At 36.6% G+C, this 18110-nt stretch overlaps 3 protein-coding genes across 3 annotated transcripts; 2 read left to right on the top strand and 1 right to left on the bottom strand.

Moving 5' to 3' along the window:
* The first annotated feature begins 1559 nt into the window (after positions 1 to 1559).
* LOC137721443 (WEB family protein At1g12150-like) lies at positions 1560 to 3715 on the top strand. Its single transcript, XM_068460540.1, has 2 exons — positions 1560 to 1838; positions 1989 to 3715. The coding sequence occupies exons 1-2, from the start codon at positions 1581 to 1583 to the stop codon at positions 3570 to 3572; spliced, it is 1842 nt and encodes a 613-aa protein (XP_068316641.1). The 5' UTR covers positions 1560 to 1580; the 3' UTR covers positions 3573 to 3715.
* A 235-nt stretch (positions 3716 to 3950) lies between these two features.
* Positions 3951 to 7259, bottom strand: LOC137726408 (phosphatidylinositol/phosphatidylcholine transfer protein SFH1-like). The gene is made up of 11 exons (XM_068465335.1): positions 7122 to 7259; positions 6972 to 7000; positions 6416 to 6499; positions 6241 to 6294; positions 6039 to 6116; positions 5849 to 5902; positions 5651 to 5710; positions 5487 to 5582; positions 5109 to 5210; positions 4878 to 4958; positions 3951 to 4587 (listed from the first exon to the last, which is right to left on the bottom strand). Exons 1-11 carry the CDS (start codon positions 7171 to 7173, stop codon positions 4270 to 4272), a joined length of 1008 nt encoding a protein of 335 aa, XP_068321436.1. The 5' UTR covers positions 7174 to 7259; the 3' UTR covers positions 3951 to 4269.
* A 4837-nt stretch (positions 7260 to 12096) lies between these two features.
* LOC137726638 (U-box domain-containing protein 52) lies at positions 12097 to 14171 on the top strand. The gene is made up of 4 exons (XM_068465577.1): positions 12097 to 12629; positions 13170 to 13288; positions 13418 to 13533; positions 13633 to 14171. Exons 1-4 carry the CDS (start codon positions 12146 to 12148, stop codon positions 13919 to 13921), a joined length of 1008 nt encoding a protein of 335 aa, XP_068321678.1. The 5' UTR covers positions 12097 to 12145; the 3' UTR covers positions 13922 to 14171.
* Positions 14172 to 18110: the final 3939 nt, after the last annotated feature.

The following is an 18110-nucleotide window of genomic DNA, read 5'->3' as shown; positions in this document are numbered from 1 at the left end:
CAAATGGGGTTCCACATACAAGAAACTCAACGGACAGTCTTCCCTTAATTTTCACAATTTCACGTTGAGGCGAAGGTGAAAATAAATAGATTGAATGATGATTTATGTACGAATTTGCCAAACAGACTAAAAACCATGATTGTTAACCTACTTTTTTGTGAAAAATGCAAATCTTTTATTTTCGCGAAATATTTTTCATAAACATTAAGGAGAACTTTATAAGGTGTTTGGAATGGTTTTGTAATTTATTGAGTAACAAATGTATACTTAGTAGAAAGAAAGAAAATTAAATGAGTTGTCAAATTTACATCATTCTCATTAGAGTAGAACATTCATTTACACTTGTCGAAAATGCAAAATAGGATGTAAATGTAATTCTTGCATCTTAAATTTGCATTTTCCCGTTAGAGATTCCTGAAGAAAATGATATAAGACCTTTGGAATCCGTATTACCATTATTTGAGTGTTGAAGATTTTTTTTTTTTTTTTTTTATGATTTATATTAAGTTTAAGAATAGATAAAACAAAAATAGTAGCATACCTTGAAAGTATTATTCAGGAAAATGTTATAGAACTTTTGAAAGCGGTATTATTATTTTGAAATCTCAATGAACGTACGTATAAAAAACTTTGAACTAAATCATTCGAAAAAAAAAAATCTTTGAATTAATAACGATGAGTGGCATAGTTGGATAGTGATCTGGAGTTCCAGATTTATTTTTCGTCGGATTTGGATCCATCCAGATTCAAGTTGTGGGATCCTTATATTCTAACCGTTTATCGTACATTATCCGGTAAAAATTATTTTGAATCTATTTATTTAAAATTAAATACAAGTAGTATCGAATGAAAACTAACCTTACGATATAATTATGAACGACCATGATAAGAGGCTCCTTATAATCCCCACAAGAGGATCAGATCCTCTTCCATCATTTTTGCCGAAGAAAGAAGGTAAAGCACCGCACGGGCTGGTCAACGGTCAAGTATGTCATCTGCGTGACTAATAACGTTAGCCGGCAGGTGGCAGGTGGCAGGCAAGGCCAATTCTGTAATTCCCAAAATGTTAGCGGTTGGCATTGTCCGTTGAGCTCCGCGTGTTTCGGTTTGGTTCCCGCTAAAATAGCAGAATAAGTAAATTTGTACAAACGGTAATCAACATATCCATTCCTCCTCCTCTTTCGGCTCTCTTCATCTCTGCGCTTGTTCTGGTTTCCAACGGCCACCGTCTGCCATTTCCTCTTTCCCTTTTCTTTTTCTTTGACAATTATACATTTTGTTTCAAAATTTTATTTTTAATCTCTGGGTTTGCCATTTAACCCATTTGATTTGATTCTTTTTACTTTTGAATTCTTAAGTGACGTCTTGTATTGAATGATCCTCCTCCTCTGACTTCAACTCTTTCCATCTCAATCATCTTTTTTGGTTGCAGGTACGTGCTTTCACGTTTCCAATATTATTATAATTCTATTCAGACGAAATAATTTGTTCAAATATTTGATATATATATGTGTGTGTGTATATTGTTGTGACTCGTACATCCATACATGCATGCGTGTTGCGCGCAGAAGAAACCAAAAATGGCGAATGTCCGTATAAAGGATCAGCAGAAGGCTCCCGGCTCCCCGAGGGCGGAGGTGGGAGAGGTTGACACCCGAGCACCCTTCCAATCTGTCAAAGCTGCTGTTAGTTTGTTTGGCCAAGTCGTTTCTAGAGGAGGAAAATCTTCCAATGCCAATGCCAATTCCGATTCCAATTCCAGTGCCAGCCCCAAAGCCAATGCTAATGCCAACGCCAATGCCAATGCCAATGCCGTCAAGAAAAAGCTTTCGCCAGAGGTACAATATTCAATCAATATATCCCTTCAACGCCAATGCCACTGCAAAATGCTAACGTCTTGCGAAGAGAACAGCCTTTCTATTTTTGTATTGCGTATATCATCTCTTCTGAATGATTTGATATTTAAGTGGGGATTTCTTGTTTGTCAGACTAATGCACTGGACAAGGAGACGCAACTTCTGTTGGCACAGAAAGAACTAAACAAGATTAAGCAACAATTAGGGAGTGCAGAAACTACCAAAGCTAGAGCACTCTCTGAGCTTGATAAGGCCAAGAGAACACTGCAGGATCTGAACACCAAGCTCAAAACTGTAACAGACTCCAAGCGATCAGCAATTAAAGACGCCGAAGATGTAAAGAATCGGGCTAAGAAACTAGAAGAGGTCAAATCCAGAGAAACCATTGAAGGTAATGCTTGGAAACGGGAATTGGACCACGAAAGAAATGAATACACAGCCACTGTGACCGAACTCGATGCAGCAAAGCAAGAGCTTACCAAAATCCGACAGGACTTTGACGCCGCCTTTGAAGCAAAACTGGCTGCATTCCAACAGGCGGCGGAAGCTCAGCGGTCGGCAAACGTTAACTCAGACAGGGTTAACGAGCTGTCGAAGGAGGTTTCAGCCATGCAGGGATCCATTGAACAGCTCAAACTTGCTGCCCAGCAAGCCCAACAGGAGCAGGCAAAAGCCGTGTCCGAAAAAGAGGCCCACCTTCGATCCTACCGAAGTGCGAAGCAAGAAGCAGAAGACAAATTGCTATCTTTGAAGAATGAGGTTGATCCTGAACTGGCCAAAGAACTAGAGGCAAAGCTTGAAGAAACAACATCCGAGATTGAAATTATACAAGAAGAGATGAAGAAAGCGCATGCGTGCGAAATGGACTCCGTGAGAGTGGTAACTATGGAGCTCAATGAAGCCACAAAGATGCTGCAGGAAGTGGCATACGAAGAGAGCTCTCTCCGAAGCTTTGTGAGTTCCCTTAGGCTGGAATTGGAAGATGTGAAGAGGGAACAGGCTGAATTGAAGGACAAAGAAATGGAAATGGAAGCTCTCACTACTAAACTAACTGATCAAATACAGAAAACCAAGGACGAGGCAGAGGCACATCGTAATGCACCTCCTAGTCCTCATGAATATGATGCACATCACAGTTCAACTGCTGAGAAGCTTTCATCTGAAACTGAAAGCACTAGGCTGGAAGCAGAAAAGATGAAGGAAAGTGCTAATCAACATAAACGAGAAGCTGAAGATAGCAGAGTTGCAGCAGAGAAAGCAGAAAAGAAATTGAAGATTGCCCTCGAAGAAGCTAAAGAAGCACGAGAAGCAGAAAAAAGAGTCCTCGGGGAGCTGAAGTTCTTATCTGGGGGAACACAGGAAGAAGGTACGTCTTCAAACTCAGAGACCGGTGCTGCCAAGATCAGACTATCGGCGGAGGAGTTTGAATCTTTGAGAAGGAAAGTCGAGGAATGTGAAAAATTGACTGAGATGAAAGAGGCAGAAAGCATAAACCAAGTGGAAGCACTCAACGTAAGAAAAAGTGAAGTAGATAAAAAGCTGGAGGCCAATTTAAAAGCCATAGAGGAAATCAAGACTGCAACAGACATGGCATTGAACAAAGCAGAGATGGCAGAGTCGGCAAAATCAGCAGTTGAGGGAGAACTTCGCAAGCGGCATCAAGAAGAACAAATGGTGCTAGGCGAGTCATCAGTATCGTTCCCCGTTCAGTTCTAGCAGGATTCAAGAGAAGATCACAATGGCAGACAAGTCGGATGGGAATGGGATCTCTCGTAGTCCTTGAGAGAGAAACACCAACTTCCAATCCAACAGGTCCCATTTTGGTGTATTGATTGTATTCAGGAAAACTTGTTTGTAAGTCTCAGTGATTCAAAAACAGGGAAACATGTAAATCTCCCGTTTTCTTATCTCAATACTCAAAACAATATTTTCTGCTTTTACTGGCTCTTCAGGGCAAAATTTAACAAGTCAGCATGCAGACTTTAACCAACTGATCTGCAGACGCGTCGTCGCTACAGAAATAGCACCAGCACCAGAAACTGACATGTCAAAAAAAAAAAATTAGAAATCGCTGAAGGTTAAAACACGTTAATCTGTGCAATTACTATATCGGTTGGAACTGTGCAACTAAAGATGACAATTTTCCTGCTGCACTACTACAACGCATATTAGGCCACTCGTGGGTCTGAACTAATTATCCAGTGGCAGCCCCATATGTCAAATTACATACACTGTATTAGCTCTGCGATTGTTAAGTTCACGTAGATAATGTCAGCAGTCACCATTACAACCAATCATTTCACATGATTGCAATTCTAGGATCAGTACTGCAAAGACTCCTTGTCCACCAGCTTTAGAGTGAGCACAAAGCCATAAGATTCATCACAAGTTTGCACGGCACCAAACTCTGGTTTCAGTCGCCATTGATTTTTAGGCCATCTAAAGACTCAGATAGCCCATTCTGATTACCAAACTTGTTAAACTCAGATACAATCGTTTCAGCAATATGAGTTCTTTCTGCAGCCGCCTCAGGTACATCCACATGAAAAGAACCATTTCTGATTGGTTGAACGGATTCCTTCATCAGAGACTGCTGCCTGATGTGGGTGTAGAGTTGTTGATGAAAGTGGTGGTCCAAGGAGAAGCAATTGTCAGCTCCATTCTGTGAATTTCGAGATGATCCTGAACCTTCTCCTTCACAGAAATGTGGAAGGGATGCATAATCCATTATCTAAACAAAGATCAAATCCAACTACAAGATTAGTCCATTTAAATACAAGAAGCAAAATTGGCTATATGTCCATCACATGGGTTTGCCTTCGCATCCAGTTTCAACAAGTACATTGACTTACGAAGAGGAAACATGTTCATGCACAGTGAAAATACTAAGGATATTAAATTAACTATTAGAAAGGTAGTTTAACGTGACTGAAAAAAAAAAGAGATGATTTTGAGTAATATGAGAAGAACTCATAAGCATTCAAATTTGCAATACATCAAGCATTATAGGGAACACATTACCTCCAACAGTTCATCCCTACCACAACCAGACAACACTTGCACTTTCTTCCTTGTCCTCTCCTGCAAAAGTGGCTTGACAACCTGACAAGCCAAGAATTATACGACTCCAATTCCAAAAGGGCATCTAAAATATATAAAAGGGCTCATGCAACAACCTCAATTGTACTTATGCAGGAAACAAAAGATTTAAGATTACATTATATCACAAAGATTAACAATGTGAAGACTAACCTTCCAACAAGCTGAGAATATATAAGGGGCATTTACAATGTAGTATGTATTTGTCTTCTCCGGGTAGTTCAAATCATCAATGGTTGATATGGTTGTCAGTAACTGCACGGACATGCAAAATATAAGGTAGTGAACTGTAGAACTCATGTAGATGCATACAAAGTAGAATCGTCACAGTCATGCATTACAAGAGATTTATAATCATCCTAGTTTATATTTTTTTCACATATTTATAAAAATAATTCCTCGCTAAGGAACATTGGACAAACCTTAAAAAAATTGTGATTTGTACTTGTCATAGGAAAGAACAAGATGAGTTTAAACTGTAATGAAAACAAACAAAAAGAAAGAACATCATTACTATCAAGTTATATGTACCTTTATTTGGCTTAGTGCCGAGAGCTTCAAACCAGTCATATCTAAAACCTTGATGCAAGTGATAATAGGCTTACCATACTTCTTCGATGCAGAAGGCTACAGCCAAACACACAGGTCAGAAGGATGACTCAAGAAACCTTAGAGATTCAAGATCTGGTACTCACCAAAATTACACGATCTCGATATTCATTAATTTGAATGTGTGACTGCACATAGTAGTGAACCTGTAATCAAGATGAAAAATATTTCTCAAAGATTGTCAAGACTGAAGGACCCTCAGCACCAAGTTAAAATGGCTGAAGTAGGTAACATTGTTGTCAATTGTAGGACAAGATGGTCTTTCATTTTCATCTAATACTTACCGATGCTTTGTCAAATGTACTTAGCCCAACACCAATGGCAAAGACGGGCAAGCCCTGAAGAGCAAAGGAGAATGAATAAACATTTCAAAGGCTTATAGCACACAAAAATTACACGAGAAAAACCATTCGTAGAAGAGACATGACAGTGTAAACGCCACAAAAGAGATAAGTTTTAAGAAAGAATGAGCACCTCTCTTGAGTAACCCGAAAGACCTATGAGCTGTGAATCTCGCACTCCTCTGTATAGTTCAGTTGGAACTATGGGCTTCTGCAACAGAGGAATAAGATTCAGGCAATGTCAGCAGCAGTAGGCCACCATGATTATACATTAGATTGGTAATTTGGCAATCAGTGGCAAACATTAGACAAGTAGGAGAAAAGGATAAACTTACGGCTAATATATTGTCAATATCATTTTGTAGCCTCCAGTTTAAACAATCGACCAACTGGAACATCAGAAACATACCATTTGATTTCATCAATAAAAAAAAAAAGCAAAACAAGTGAGCCGACAATGGATATGATATCATTAGGTGAAATGTGGAGGCAAAGGGGATGCAGTGTTACCATTTTATGGGCTTCGGCAACATTGGAATCCCTTGCTTTGAGAAAGCGGCCAAAAGTCTCAACTAGATAGCCTTGATGAACATTCTATAAACCAAGAAACAATTACAACGATCATCCATACAAGACAAGAAATTTATAAAGAGTCAAGTGTCTGTCTTGTCCCCTACTTGATGTTCATGTTATTAAAATCAAAGAATTAGATTTTTTCAGTTTAAACTCCAGTAACATGATTTGAGTGGCAGCAAATGCCAAATGGGCAATTGGAAATTGGAAATTACCCAGAAGAAAGAAAGAAAGATGAAAGATTACATTAAGCAATGGGATGATGAGATGGGATTGATTCTAGTAGTGTTGGGTTGATTAATCATCACATGATTCACAAGATGGTAGTGTATACTACTAGTCTACTAGTTCGATTAGCATTAGCATTAGCATTAGCAGCACCCCAAACCCAAAAGGTTTAAAAAGCACGTCAATTAAAATCAAATAAATTAAGTAAAAAGAAAGTAGAGAAGAGAAGAAAGAGAAGAAAGTTGGGAGCGAGGAAAATGCGAACCTGAAACGTTCTCTTGAGAGGCTCATCAACTGCCATTTCCCCAGATTCCACCAATAAAAAAAACAGTAGAAATATCAGAAACAGTGAAAATATAAAATATAAAATGCCAAAAGGTAAGAAATAGGAAAGAGAGAGAGAGAGGAAGCACACCTTCAATCAGAGCTTGGAACTGCTTGATCGCTTCCTGAGAAACGATCCCCATTTCTCTTCTTCTGCTGCTGCTGCTGCGCCTGTGTCTCTATCTCTAACTCTCTAAGGAGGATCCGAGTGAGCCTCTGTTTTCTTCTGTTGCTGTTGAGCAACGCATTTAAGTATTGGTTTGGTACTAACATTCTTTTATAAAAAAAAAAGATATAAAAAAATTAAGTTTAAAAAGATGTTTGATAAATATTTAAAAATAGTTTATTTTCATAATTTTGGATGAAAAAAATACTAAAAAAAAGCAACAAAAATGAGTTTATTCTTAAATCACAATAGAAACAGTTTTTTTTTAAATCACAACAATACTAAATCAGCCTTAAATCAAGTTATTGTAACCAAAGGCAAAGACAAAAGAAAAAGAAAAAGAAACCAAAAAGATATTTATTATTATAATTCTAAAATTCATTCTTTAATAATTTTAGGTTAAAAATTTAATCAAAAATGTTGAGTAAAAAACTTATTTTTGAATTAAAACTTAAAACTAAAATCTTTTTTTATGTAGATAATATTATTTCTTAAAAGTAAAAATAAAAAATAAGTTTTAACCTTAAAATTGGAGATAATCTTACTAAAAATATGGTCTAAATGTTGTCTCATCACCTTATTTTCATACAATATCTTCTTCTTATATTTCTATATATATTTAAAGTGCAAAAATAACTTTGTTATAATCGTTAAGTCACAATAGGTATGTACGAGACTTGGGCCTTCGACGACTATTTGCTTGAGCCCAGTGAAGTACGTGTCCAATCCTTAATTACCGTTTTCTTTGAGGAAGCTTCCTGGCACTTTACATTTTACGCGTGAAGTTTAATAATTTTCATGGAAAAAGAAAAGCATGTTTGACTATGGTTAATTAATAACGTTTTAACGAACAACTCATGCAGCCTGCCATATTGAATCAACCCAATGTGGCATAAGTTCATTTTAAAAAAAAAATCAATATATAAATACATTAAATCCAACAATTAAGATTAAATATGAACAAATCTAACGATAAAAAAAAATAATTTCACAACTCAACTTAAATCCAACTGCTAAACAATTAAAAAAATCTATTTAAATCAAAATTCAACCAAAAATTCTATAAATGCTTATGTATTTGTCCAAATATCCATACAAAATCACTTTCGTCTAATTCTTCATTTTTTTTTTCTTTCTATCCATCTATGTATTTGTGTTTAAGGATGGGGTCGGTTGTGAGGTTTTTCATGTTCTTTCATGTGGTGCATATGTGTAAAAATGAGGTAGGTTTAGTGATTTTTCATCACTTATTAGAAATTAAATATTTTAGGTAAAAATGTTTATAAAAATAAATTAAGATAGTCGACAAAAATTTTATTTTAAAAAAAATTTATCAAAAAAAGGCTAAAACCATTCTTCAATATTTCGGGCTAAAATTTTCAGCCAAAATCATTTGAGGAGGACAACTGTTATTAGGTTAGAACCTAAGGGGGCGTTTGTTTGCCCTCGCTAACTCTCACTGGATTGGACTGGACTAAGGGTTAGTCTAGTCCCTTGTTTGTTACCCACTGGAACTAACATTAATGACACTAACCTTCACTCGCCTCGACTAACCATGGGATTAGCCGGTCTTAGCGAACCCCCTAAAAAACCATGGGATTGCTAGTCCCGTTTCCAGAACTGCATACGATGTCTACATTGCAAGTTTGCAAGCATGATTATGGGCAACTTTGTTTGCCCACCCATGCCCGGATCTGAAACCCAATCCACCCACAACCTAAATCTCAAAATCCAGCCACCAAAATTCGAAAAAAAATAAAGCAAGACAATAACAATAGCAATCTTAGTAGAATAATTCTTCCTTATTCCCGAAACTTCCCAGAAATTTCCCAGATAATTTTCTTTTCCCCATAAAATTTCAGAGAAAAATGGATAGAGAAAGGGAGAGAGTAACTTTGGTGATAAAAAGAGAGGGAGAGACGGAAAGGGAGGAGAGAGTAGCTTTGCAACGATTTTGCAGGAAAAATGGTTTTGAAGTTTTCTGCAGAAAAAATGGATTTGAACTTTGAAGCATTTTGAAGGAAAAAAGATGGGAGGAAATGAAATAATGGGCGATGAAACCAAAGAGGAGGAAAGTACTCTCTAGAGAGAGGTAGAACCGTAGAAGAGTGTCTAAAATTTTTAGAAGGAAAATGTTGAATTCATAATAAAATATTATTAGATATATATTAAATATTATAATATTATAATTTATTAATTATTCTGTTTTTTAGGTTGACAATGCACCAAACGCTTCACTAACTTAGTCTGGCTTAGTCTAATCTAAGCCAGTCCAACTTAGTCCCCGAAGTTAGTCCAGTCTGAGATAGTCCGGTACAACAAACGCACCCTTGTTTTGGGTTAAAAATTTTAAGTTTTAACCCCGACCATTGGAGTTGGTCTTAGAATTGTTTTTATTTTTATTTTTATTTATTTATTTATAAAAAAAAAATGCTTTATTTTAAAATTTAAAGTTAAGCAATAAAAAGTGCTTGGTAAAACTAAAATATCTTGCTTATTTTAAAAGCAATAGCCTCCAAACAGTAGCTTTTAAAATCAACCTATAGATTGCTTTTAAAAGTTATTTTTATAAAAAGCAGAATTGAGTCTTTAATGAATAATTTCAATTCTTTGTAAGACACATTTTATGTCTGGGAGAACAAAATGATTGTCATCACCTAATACAACCACCGCTATTACCACCACCATCGTTGTCAACAATGCCGCAACCACCACAATCGCCACCATACAGACAACCACAAGAACAATCTCCACCATCTTCGTTGTTGTCACCACCGTCTTCACAACCACAACTGTCACCATTGTTGTTGCTGCTACTATACCACTATCGTTACATTTGCACCCCGACCACCATATCCTCACGATTGTCATTGCCATCAACGCAGCCACCCCTATAGTCTTCGTTAGCATCACATACAATTGCAATTACCACCATCATTTTCACTGCCACAGTCACCGATGCCACCACCACCATCAACACAAGCATAATTGCCGCTGCCACCACCACAAGTATAATCGCCACCACTTCCTTTACGAAAACTGCTACCCCCAATCACCATGAGCTTTTTACATTATATCAATTTACACTGTGAGGCTTTTATATCATGTTATTTTGTAAACGAGTCCTATATTTTTTATGTTATCAATTTAATGAAGGACCAAATGGTTATACAACTCAAAGATACTAGTTGATACGATTTTAAAATTGCATGGCACAAAAATGAAAAATTTGAAAGTCCATAATCTATTTCAAAAATTAATTTAAACTTAGATGATGTAAGCTGTAGCTAATCACTAAAAGGAAAATACAACAGATTTGGCAATCGCAAAGCTGTGACACCTAACCTCTAATATTTGCAGCCGCGAGCATCTCAATATATATCAATGGCGTAGCTAGAAATTATTCGGTGGGTTGGCGAAGTTAAAATTATTACTATGAAATCAAGTTTTTAATCCTATGTTGCCTATATAAAGTTATGTAATAGTAAAAACTTGAATGTAGTAATTTGAAGCAAGAATTTTATGCTATGTTTTATAGGTTTCTAACCTTCAAAGCTTTAAAGTGAATAAAATAAGGAACCATTTGTGATATGGAATTTTTAATTTATTACTATTAAATTTAATATTGGTTAAAGTGATGAGTTTATTTAACATCCATTAGCTATTTAACATCTATTAGCTCTTATTATTCTTAAAAACAAGTTTACTAATAAAAAAATTTCATTTCTTATGCGAAATATGACAATGAAAAATCATAAACTAACCTAAAAATTAATTTTTTTAAGCTTGAAGAACCAAACTCTCCCTATGCTATAGCCTAGGAGAGCCTTGTACTTGGCTCCGCTCTTGATATCTATATATATTTTTGAACAAATCTATAATTAAATATTAAACATCAATACATTGATCAATCATTAATCTATAATAATAGTAATGATAATACGTGGTTGTGGTTTGATTGCTGCTTATTATTATTAAAGACTAGTAAGCGGCCGCGATTCTCTTTAATTATACGAATATTCCGTACGCGTTACGTATTACAAAATTCAAAGTGTATTTTCAGCATGACATTTTAAACGTACGCTCCTCCTTTGATGCATGTAAATTATGGTAATTGCGGAACGAAATGACTTCGCTGGAGCCCTATAGATGATGCATGTTGTGCTTGCCCGTCTAAAGGGAGAAAGCTTGGCTGCTAAAAAAATCAACAGTTATTCCTGTTGCTAGTGAATTACCGGTAAATACGTGTTTAAGCTGTGATTAAAAAATCAATTACTTGGACACGTATACATCCGTGATTCACTCGCAGTAGAAACTGCTGTTGATTTTTCAGCAGCCAAGATCCATTCCGTCTAAAGAAAAACATTGTCATGCTAAACTACGTAACCAAAAAATACTTACATATAAAATATAAATTTGTTTTATATGGTGGAAGAGGATCCTCTCCTAAGCATAGGATGAGGATCCTCCTAACTACGAAATCCGGGCCATTCAATTTTAATCCAACGGTTGCAATTATTATAACCTTTTTGGGAACCCCTGTTTAGAACCGTTGAATTAAAATTGAACGGTCTAGATTTCGTGGTCAGGAGGATCCTCATCCTGAGCTCAGGAGAGGATCCTCTTCCTTATATGGCATAGTGTGTCACGTGGCATAGCACTACTGGCGCAAACATTCGACATCTACATGTATACTACAGAGGAAAAATGATGGATAGGAGCTGTTGCATTATATCAAGTATTATATTCATACATACACACAAGGGGAGAGGAACGGTCAAACCAAAGCAGGTAGAGAGAATTACAAATGAAGCCCTGCGGATATCAAAAGTCTAACATATTATAACTAGTCGTCCTTGGACAGCTAGCTAGATATACTTAGCAATTTAGCACCAAATAGTATTGAAAGATTAGCAACAACTAGTGGCTGAAAAAGCAGTGATATCAAAATGTCGTTGACGTCCAAACCAGATCGCGAATGGGGTAGTACCAGTACTAGTGGCGCCGGAAGTACTAGTAGCGGGTACCGCGATGATCCGCAGTCGCAGCATGATGAAGATGACGACGACGACGACGATGATGACGAGTACAGAAATTACTACATGAAGTGCAACATATCAAGCAGTAGCATATCCGAGATTGAGGAAGAGGAAGGTGATGATATCGATGACGAGAAGAAGGGTAAGATTAAAATACCAAGTGAGATCAAAGAGCTTTTCGGATTCAAAGGGTACCTGCCGCCGATGCCCTCCATCAAGGAAGATGTCGATTATCATAGCAGCCACGATGAGAGCGTTTATGTGGGAGTAGGGAAGGGCGAGTCCAGCATGGACGCGCTGACGTGGGCATTAAAGCACGCGGTTGATCCATCGTCGTCAACCACCGTGTATCTCATACATGTTTTTCCGGAGGTCACCTACATTCCCAGTCCATGTGAGCTCTCTCACTCTGAAAAATCATTCCCTGATCAGTGATCATATGTTTTCCCTTAATTACCAAATCTTACATATATGTGTGATAAGATTTTTCCCCCTTTTATTCTCTTTTTAATTTAATCTAGCTAATTAAGCTATCAGACAACTTAATTACCAAGTTGAAATAAATCCTATTATTTGTCTCATCGATCAAGTTCGCATAAATCACGGAGGAAAATTTAAGGCAACCTAGGCTACCCAGTCCATGTTCATGATGGTTTATTTATTCTTAACAAGTATATGCTCTGCTGCAGCCTTATATAGAATTAAGATAGTGCTATTTACACACTCATTTTTATCTCCTACAAACCTATTTTTACCTCGCACACACTCTTGTTAATTTTTTGTCATTGTTCTTCTTTAATTCTTTGCGGCCGGAACAAAAAGGGTGCATAAGAAGTGAAAATAACATTACCCTAAAATTATTGCATCTGTATGTATTTTGTGCGAGTGATCGGATCCCTTGAGTTTGGAATTAAATTGGATTTGATAAGTGTAGTGGGCAAGCTTCCAAAAAACCAAGTGAGCTCACAACAGGTAGAAACTTACATGGTCGAAGAAAGAGGCAAGAGGAGAGTGCTCCTTCACAAGTTCATTGATAAATGCTCGGCTGCAAAGGTACAATAATGTTTCATTAACATTACTTAATACTGCAAATTAAACGAGACGCACCAAATTGTTATATATACTACATTGAACTGCATCATCATCTCCCTTTATTACATTAATACAAGTGTATGCGCGCAGGTTAAGGTAGATACAATACTGATTGAAAGTGATATGATCGGAAGGGCTATTTTGGACCTCATCCCTATTCTCAACATAACAAAGCTTGTCATTGGAACTAACAAATCTAATCTAAGGTAATTAACCAATATATTTATTATAATAAGCTAAACAAATTTCTCAATCGGTCATAATTTATTGGTGAGTTATATATCCGGAAATGCATTGGTGCGTAGGAAAGTTATGGCTAAGAAAGGCAGCGGGATTGGTGCTCAGATACTTCAAAGTGCACCCGAAGGCTGTGAGGTAGACATCATATGCCAAGGAAACCAAGTGACAAAGACGATGATGGATCAGCCTCAGCCACCGACTGAGTCGTCGTTCTCCCCACCTCCCAAGGACGGTACGACGACGATTACCAGTACTACTAATGGAACCACCAACTCTATGCAATTGCAAGGAGACCAACATCAGAGGACTGAAAAGCCGGCTTCTTCATTCTTCTGTTTTAAACCCAAGTCTTAATATATAAACTCAGCAACAGTAGCGGGGATAAAGCCCTATGGGCAATAGCGATACCCTTACGTTGCCTTTTTGGTGAACACCCTTTACTCGACTTTCCCAAGCGTTCAAAATCATCATTGTAACAATTATACATTTTGTTAAGATATTTACTTGAATGGTCATCATCTCTGTAACAAATTACATGCATGTGTTTTATCTGAATTTCAAGAAACCGGATTGCAATACAAGTTCTATTTCTATCTGAATTTCATATTGTTTGTATTTTCAATTGTTAAGCTTTAAATCGTGATGCACGAATAAGTTGACAGCTGTAAATCGGAGATATTTTGCAAATCTCATAGGGTACGGACAGTACAGAAGATGAAGAATAAGAGGGCTTACACCGGTCTTTTTCTCAGGGGAGGTTGTTGGGTACGAAACCCCTAATCCGGATGGTTTTGGGGGGGGGGGGGGGGGGGGGGGTGGGGAGGGATTTGGATCCTCTCCGGATCCCTCCCTGAGGATCTAAGGAATCAAGGCACAAAGACCGTTCATCAAAGATTGTGCGGCCATAATTAAATGTTTTTTACGCAAAACGAAATTGCTTTACTTTTAAAAATATAAATAACATTTAATTGTGGCCGCACGATATTTGATGAACGGTTCTTGTGCCTTGATCCTCGGGATTCCCAGGGAGGGGATCCAGAGAGGATCCAAATCCGGTGGGGAGAGGGTTTAGGGTCAGAACATGCATGATGTAGTGGTGGGCCAAGAGAGATTTTATGAGTTTTTTTTAGTATATCAGTATTTTTATATTAGAAAATAAAAAGTTCAACTACACTACGTAATAATCATCTTAATTTGATATAGAATGAGGTGGACTACCTTCCGATGCTAAACACTCTCTCCTTTATCATAGTTAAATCCCGTGACAGTGTATATCTGGTACGCAACAATTTGCATTACAAGAAGAAAGGAGGAAATAATTGTGCAATAAAATTTTCCAACTGTCAACAGGCAACAACAACAAAGATACAGTTTCTCATAATCCACCAAGAAAACGAACTTCACCCGCACTTCTAACCGTCCCTGAACCTGAATTGTCCCCAAGCTTCTTTCCATCCAATAGAAACCATTTGCAGTCGATTGATATACAACTATTGCTAAGCGAAATCAAACTCAAGATAATTATCGGAACACTTTTGATCGGGAGCTGCGATTGTGGCCGGGGTAGGAGGAGCCTTCTCCTTCGCGCTTGACGATGCTGTTGGGGCGGGTATCCGCTCAATCTCGACAGGCTTTGGGATATCTGGTGGGGTAGCAGTAGCACAACGTATCAATGCCTAAATCTCAGTTGCCCCTCGTTTAATGGAAGAGAGAGAGAGAGAGAATGCCTTTGATCGAAGGAAGTGGAGTGTCCGAGGGACGCCATCGATGAGCTTATCGCCCTTCCAAATGACACCTGCAGACCTGCTCAGTGCAATTATCATAAATATGAAATGCTCAAACAAAAATTATAATAAATAAATAAATTAAAACGGATGCCTCGTGACCCAAACGACGTCGACCATTTGCGTGCGTGCGTGCGTGTTGACAATTTTTGAGCGAGCCCGTCAGTTTGCGATGAAATTTAGGTCCGGTGCAGGACTTGCTTGGCATTTGATTTCTTAAATGTTTATCCACAATTTCTTCGGCCTTCGTCTTAATGCACGAAATATACATTGGACCTTCACCTTCTCAAGCAAGCCAATTTTCTTCATGCAAAACCGGTTTATTCCTGACTCTAGAAAAACTAATGGAAGTGGTTTATGCATGGTGGTCTTCTCCAAAGGATACTATTTGCATCATCTTTGAAGGGATGAGCTTATAATTATCTCGCATGCAAATAATATATATTTATCGTAGAAAGTTTATAATGGAAACTATTTCAGTTTCATCATCCACATTAAATACTTCTATAAGAAATCATTTGAATAAGAGATTATTTAGTCATTAAAATGTATAGAACAACTCAACAGTATAGTACCAAATAATATATTCATAAATATGAGCTGCTCATTTATTTGATACTTTGAATTATTATATAATTAATTTTCGACTCAAATAATTTTTTGTAAAAATGATCCTCAAATAATGATTAATAAATTGAATAGTTATGATCTTTGAATTTATATTCTCAAGATACGTTATTCATAAATTGAGGGATATATGCATAGTATTATCCTGTCTGAAATCCTATTAAGTTTCAAAGCTAATGCTAAAAAAAACACGTGGTAAATCAAATCTTCCATTTATAAGATAATAATTGGCAAGTTATATTGAAAAAATTTACTGCTAATTATAATAATGTCTAATGTAATAAAATTCTACATTATTAACTTGTGCATATGAATAACAGCAGTATTATTCAAATGTGTTGGCGCATTATCTACAAAAACTTGTTATACTCAATGTGTCAATTTCAACCTTACTTTTACAAGGGAAATGCAACACGAATAAAGTAAATTATAATTGTGTGTGTTGGAGAGAGTGCGAAGCTGAATTCCAATACGGCGGCTGTACTGTGTAGGCTCTAGTTAATTAAAGCCGTCGATACGGTTGAAAACTTATATAGGTGGGTGAGCCATGTGGCAACTCAACGAAACTTAAGGTAATATGCTCAATATTGATGGCCGGCTTGCTCACTCCATTCTCGATGTATTTTTGTTCACCATCATAATTATGATGTATATTTATTATATGCTTAATTATTTGACACATGTTTTTTTTTATTTAACTCTAATTAACTTTAACATTAATATTAAATTTTAAATTTTGAAAAAAAGTAACCATAATTAAGTGAAATAACACGTGTTAGATAATTAGGTGTATGATGCACATACATCAAAATTTAAGGTGGTGAGTAAAGAAGCTCCCCTTCATACTCCATAGTCCATGCCGGTGGCACAAACGATATACGTAACGGTAGTTCTCATCATTTAATTAGAAAATATTTTTAGTTAGAGTCTTACATATTTATGTGAAGTTTGACACTTAATTAAAGTTAACAAGTTTATAATTGTTTAACTTTGTTATAGTTTGCATTAAAGTTTTTATTGTAAAATATGTTGGTAAATATCCGTCAAAAAAAAAAAGAACAAAAGAAGGCGAGTGGGGGATCATGCACAATAAAAACGAGTACGAGATCATTCACAATAAAAACGAGTACGGGATCATTCACACAATTAAAACGTGTACGGGATCATTCACAATTAAAACGAGTACGAGATCATTCACAATAAAAATGAGTACGGGATCATTCACAATTCAATATTGAAATGTGGTGGACACCCTGGCTCGCGTGAATACTGCTGTGCTGCCTGCCCGCCTGGCTGACGTGTAAGGCATTATGTTTGTGTCTGAGTGTGACTGTGAATTATGATGAGAGAGAGGAAAATTAGCAGAAGCACTCCACGGTCAAACAAACAAGCAACGAGTCGCCAATGGGGTGCTGCCCCTGTGTCCCTCGATTACTTGGGGTTTTGAACTTTGTACGTCTTTGTATCTTATGACCCTCAGCCTGTGTGCTAACTACGATTGTGCCATTGTCCTTGTCGTGGCTGGTAGGACGAAATTGCCTGAAGCCAAACCGGTAGAATATTACTAATGACAACCATGCATGCATTTTCGGTTTCGCTAAAAATAGCGTCTTTATAACCACTTAAATATCATATATAGCTCATGCATCACATGGACGTATTTTTCACTACTTGTTTTTAGCTTGTCACAATTTTTTTTTTAATTTATAGTTATATCTCTCTTTACTTTTAAGTAATAAATCTTAAGTTAAAATATCGAAAATAATAATATTTTCAACTGGTTTATTTTGCAATCTTCTTAGTATAAATATATCATGTATCAAAAGAAAAGAAAAACGTGACCAAGTACATTTTCATTCGACCATCATACTGTAAAGGCAAGTGTGTTCATTATCAAAATATTTTGGATCATGTTGTAAACGGTCGGACATGCATGATGTGTAGATATTATGATGAATTATTGCAAATAATATCAATTCCTGAACGGACCTAGCTTCTAAATTGGGAAGAATTCATGTCATCAACTGTTATATTAAAATCAGCAATTAATTATTCACAAGTTTTACTTTTTATGAGAGTAAAAAAACATTAACATTAAAGAAAACCTTACACATGATAATGTATTATTAGAT

This window comes from Pyrus communis, chromosome 2 (assembly GCF_963583255.1).
Source record: "Pyrus communis chromosome 2, drPyrComm1.1, whole genome shotgun sequence".
Classification (NCBI taxonomy): domain Eukaryota; kingdom Viridiplantae; phylum Streptophyta; class Magnoliopsida; order Rosales; family Rosaceae; genus Pyrus; species Pyrus communis.
The sequence above is the reverse complement of the archived record's forward strand: the minus strand, read 5'-3'. Positions and strand labels throughout refer to the sequence as shown.

Coding starts and splice junctions, on each gene's coding strand:
- LOC137721443 (XM_068460540.1), top strand. CDS start 1,581: ATGGCGAATGTCCGTATAAAGGATCAGCAGAAGGCTCCCGGCTCCCCG. Junction 1,839..1,988: donor AGAAAAAGCTTTCGCCAGAG/GTACAATATTCA, acceptor CTTGTTTGTCAG/ACTAATGCACTGGACAAGGA.
- LOC137726408 (XM_068465335.1), bottom strand. CDS start 7,173: ATGGGGATCGTTTCTCAGGAAGCGATCAAGCAGTTCCAAGCTCTGATT. Junction 6,117..6,240: donor ATATTGACAATATATTAGCC/GTAAGTTTATCC, acceptor CCTCTGTTGCAG/AAGCCCATAGTTCCAACTGA. Junction 5,583..5,650: donor ATCGAGATCGTGTAATTTTG/GTGAGTACCAGA, acceptor GTTTGGCTGTAG/CCTTCTGCATCGAAGAAGTA.
- LOC137726638 (XM_068465577.1), top strand. CDS start 12,146: ATGTCGTTGACGTCCAAACCAGATCGCGAATGGGGTAGTACCAGTACT. Junction 12,630..13,169: donor CACCTACATTCCCAGTCCAT/GTGAGCTCTCTC, acceptor TGATAAGTGTAG/TGGGCAAGCTTCCAAAAAAC. Junction 13,534..13,632: donor ACTAACAAATCTAATCTAAG/GTAATTAACCAA, acceptor ATTGGTGCGTAG/GAAAGTTATGGCTAAGAAAG.